This window comes from Telopea speciosissima, chromosome 10, assembly GCF_018873765.1.
Source record: "Telopea speciosissima isolate NSW1024214 ecotype Mountain lineage chromosome 10, Tspe_v1, whole genome shotgun sequence".
Taxonomy (NCBI): Eukaryota; Viridiplantae; Streptophyta; class Magnoliopsida; order Proteales; family Proteaceae; genus Telopea; species Telopea speciosissima.
This window is the reverse complement of record NC_057925.1, coordinates 10,414,920-10,416,177: the sequence shown is the minus strand read 5'-3', so window position 1 is coordinate 10,416,177 and position 1,258 is coordinate 10,414,920. Positions and strand designations below refer to the sequence as shown.

General features: G+C 38.9%; 1 protein-coding gene across 1 annotated transcript; it reads left to right on the top strand.

Annotated features, from left to right (window-relative positions):
- The first annotated feature begins 643 nt into the window (after window positions 1–643).
- On the top strand, window positions 644–1,258 carry LOC122643199 (probable calcium-binding protein CML41). Its single transcript, XM_043836847.1, has one exon. The coding sequence runs from the start codon at window positions 644–646 to the stop codon at window positions 1,256–1,258; it is 615 nt and encodes a 204-aa protein (XP_043692782.1).

Genomic DNA, 1,258 nt, shown 5'->3' with positions numbered 1-1,258 from the left:
ATGCTCCTGGTATAAGGCTAGCAGTCAAGGAAATGGAATAATTCACTTCCCCTTTAGGTTCATAAATACCCTCCTAGGGTGGCCCAATCACTATCCATATCCACTCACATATGCATTCACATGAAAAAGATATTGGTATATTAAGAATCTCTCAGGTACCGGGGCAACTAGATGTGGCAATGGGTGATGTCAGGACATCTTCGTTTTGTGTTGGAATCCCTTCATCCCTAATGAATATGATGTGATAAACGAGTCATGTTTGTGTCAACAAACAACAATATACTATAATCATATGATCTTAATTTTGGGTAAATAGTTTGTCTTAGATCACATTAAATTCATCTCATACAAGCCGTTTTGGGTAAAATTGAATTATAATATCCTTACAAAATGAAAAAATTAGTCTCTTTCAAGCCCAATGCACAAAAACAAATAATTTAGCAACTTTTTACAACAACCAGTCCTTTTTTAAGCTCTCGATACTTATTCTTTCTCACACTGAAAATGATTTGTCTTTATGCAGCACTCCAATGAATGTTTATTTATCTAGGCAAATATTCCAACAATTCAATAATTTAGCATCTCTTAACAACAACCAGTCCTTTTTAAGCCCTAGAATTTGTTTCTTTCTTTTTTACTTACCATGAAGTCTCTATATAAGGCTCTTTGCATGTTCTTTCGTTTCCATCATAGCAAAGAGCAAGAGGCAACAAGAAGCAACAAACACTACGTACTCTCGACATTCTTAGCTACTCTAATGGCAACTGCTGTTGTTTCCAAGGCAACATTATCCAAATGCTTCTCCAACAAGAGCTTCGTGCTAAGTGTCCATCGCCTTCAGCATTCCAAAAAACAATCAAGAAATGATGAACTCCAACAAATATTTCGTCACTTGGATGCTAATGGTAATGGGAAAATCGAAGGATCTGAAATCAGATCCTACCTTGCCTCCAAAAGGGAGTTCATGTCACCTGAGGAGGCTCAAGCTGTGACCAATGAACTCGATGCAGCCGGCGGCGACAGTTTGGTGCTCAGCTTTGATGATTTTGCAATGTTGATGGAGCGTCAAGGTGGGGATGATGATCTGAAAAGAGGCTTTCAGATGTTCGCTGGGAAGAGGTCTGGGTCCATTACATCAGAGGATTTGCAGAGGACAAACAAATTGTCAAATGAAGAGTGCAAGAGCATCATAAAGGCATTCGACCTCAACGGCGATGGTGTGATTGATTTTCCAGAGTTCCAGCAGATGATGGCTTAA

What these genes read in the sequence shown, in the direction of transcription:
- LOC122643199 (XM_043836847.1), top strand. Translation starts at nt 644, where the DNA reads ATGAAGTCTCTATATAAGGCTCTTTGCATGTTCTTTCGTTTCCATCAT.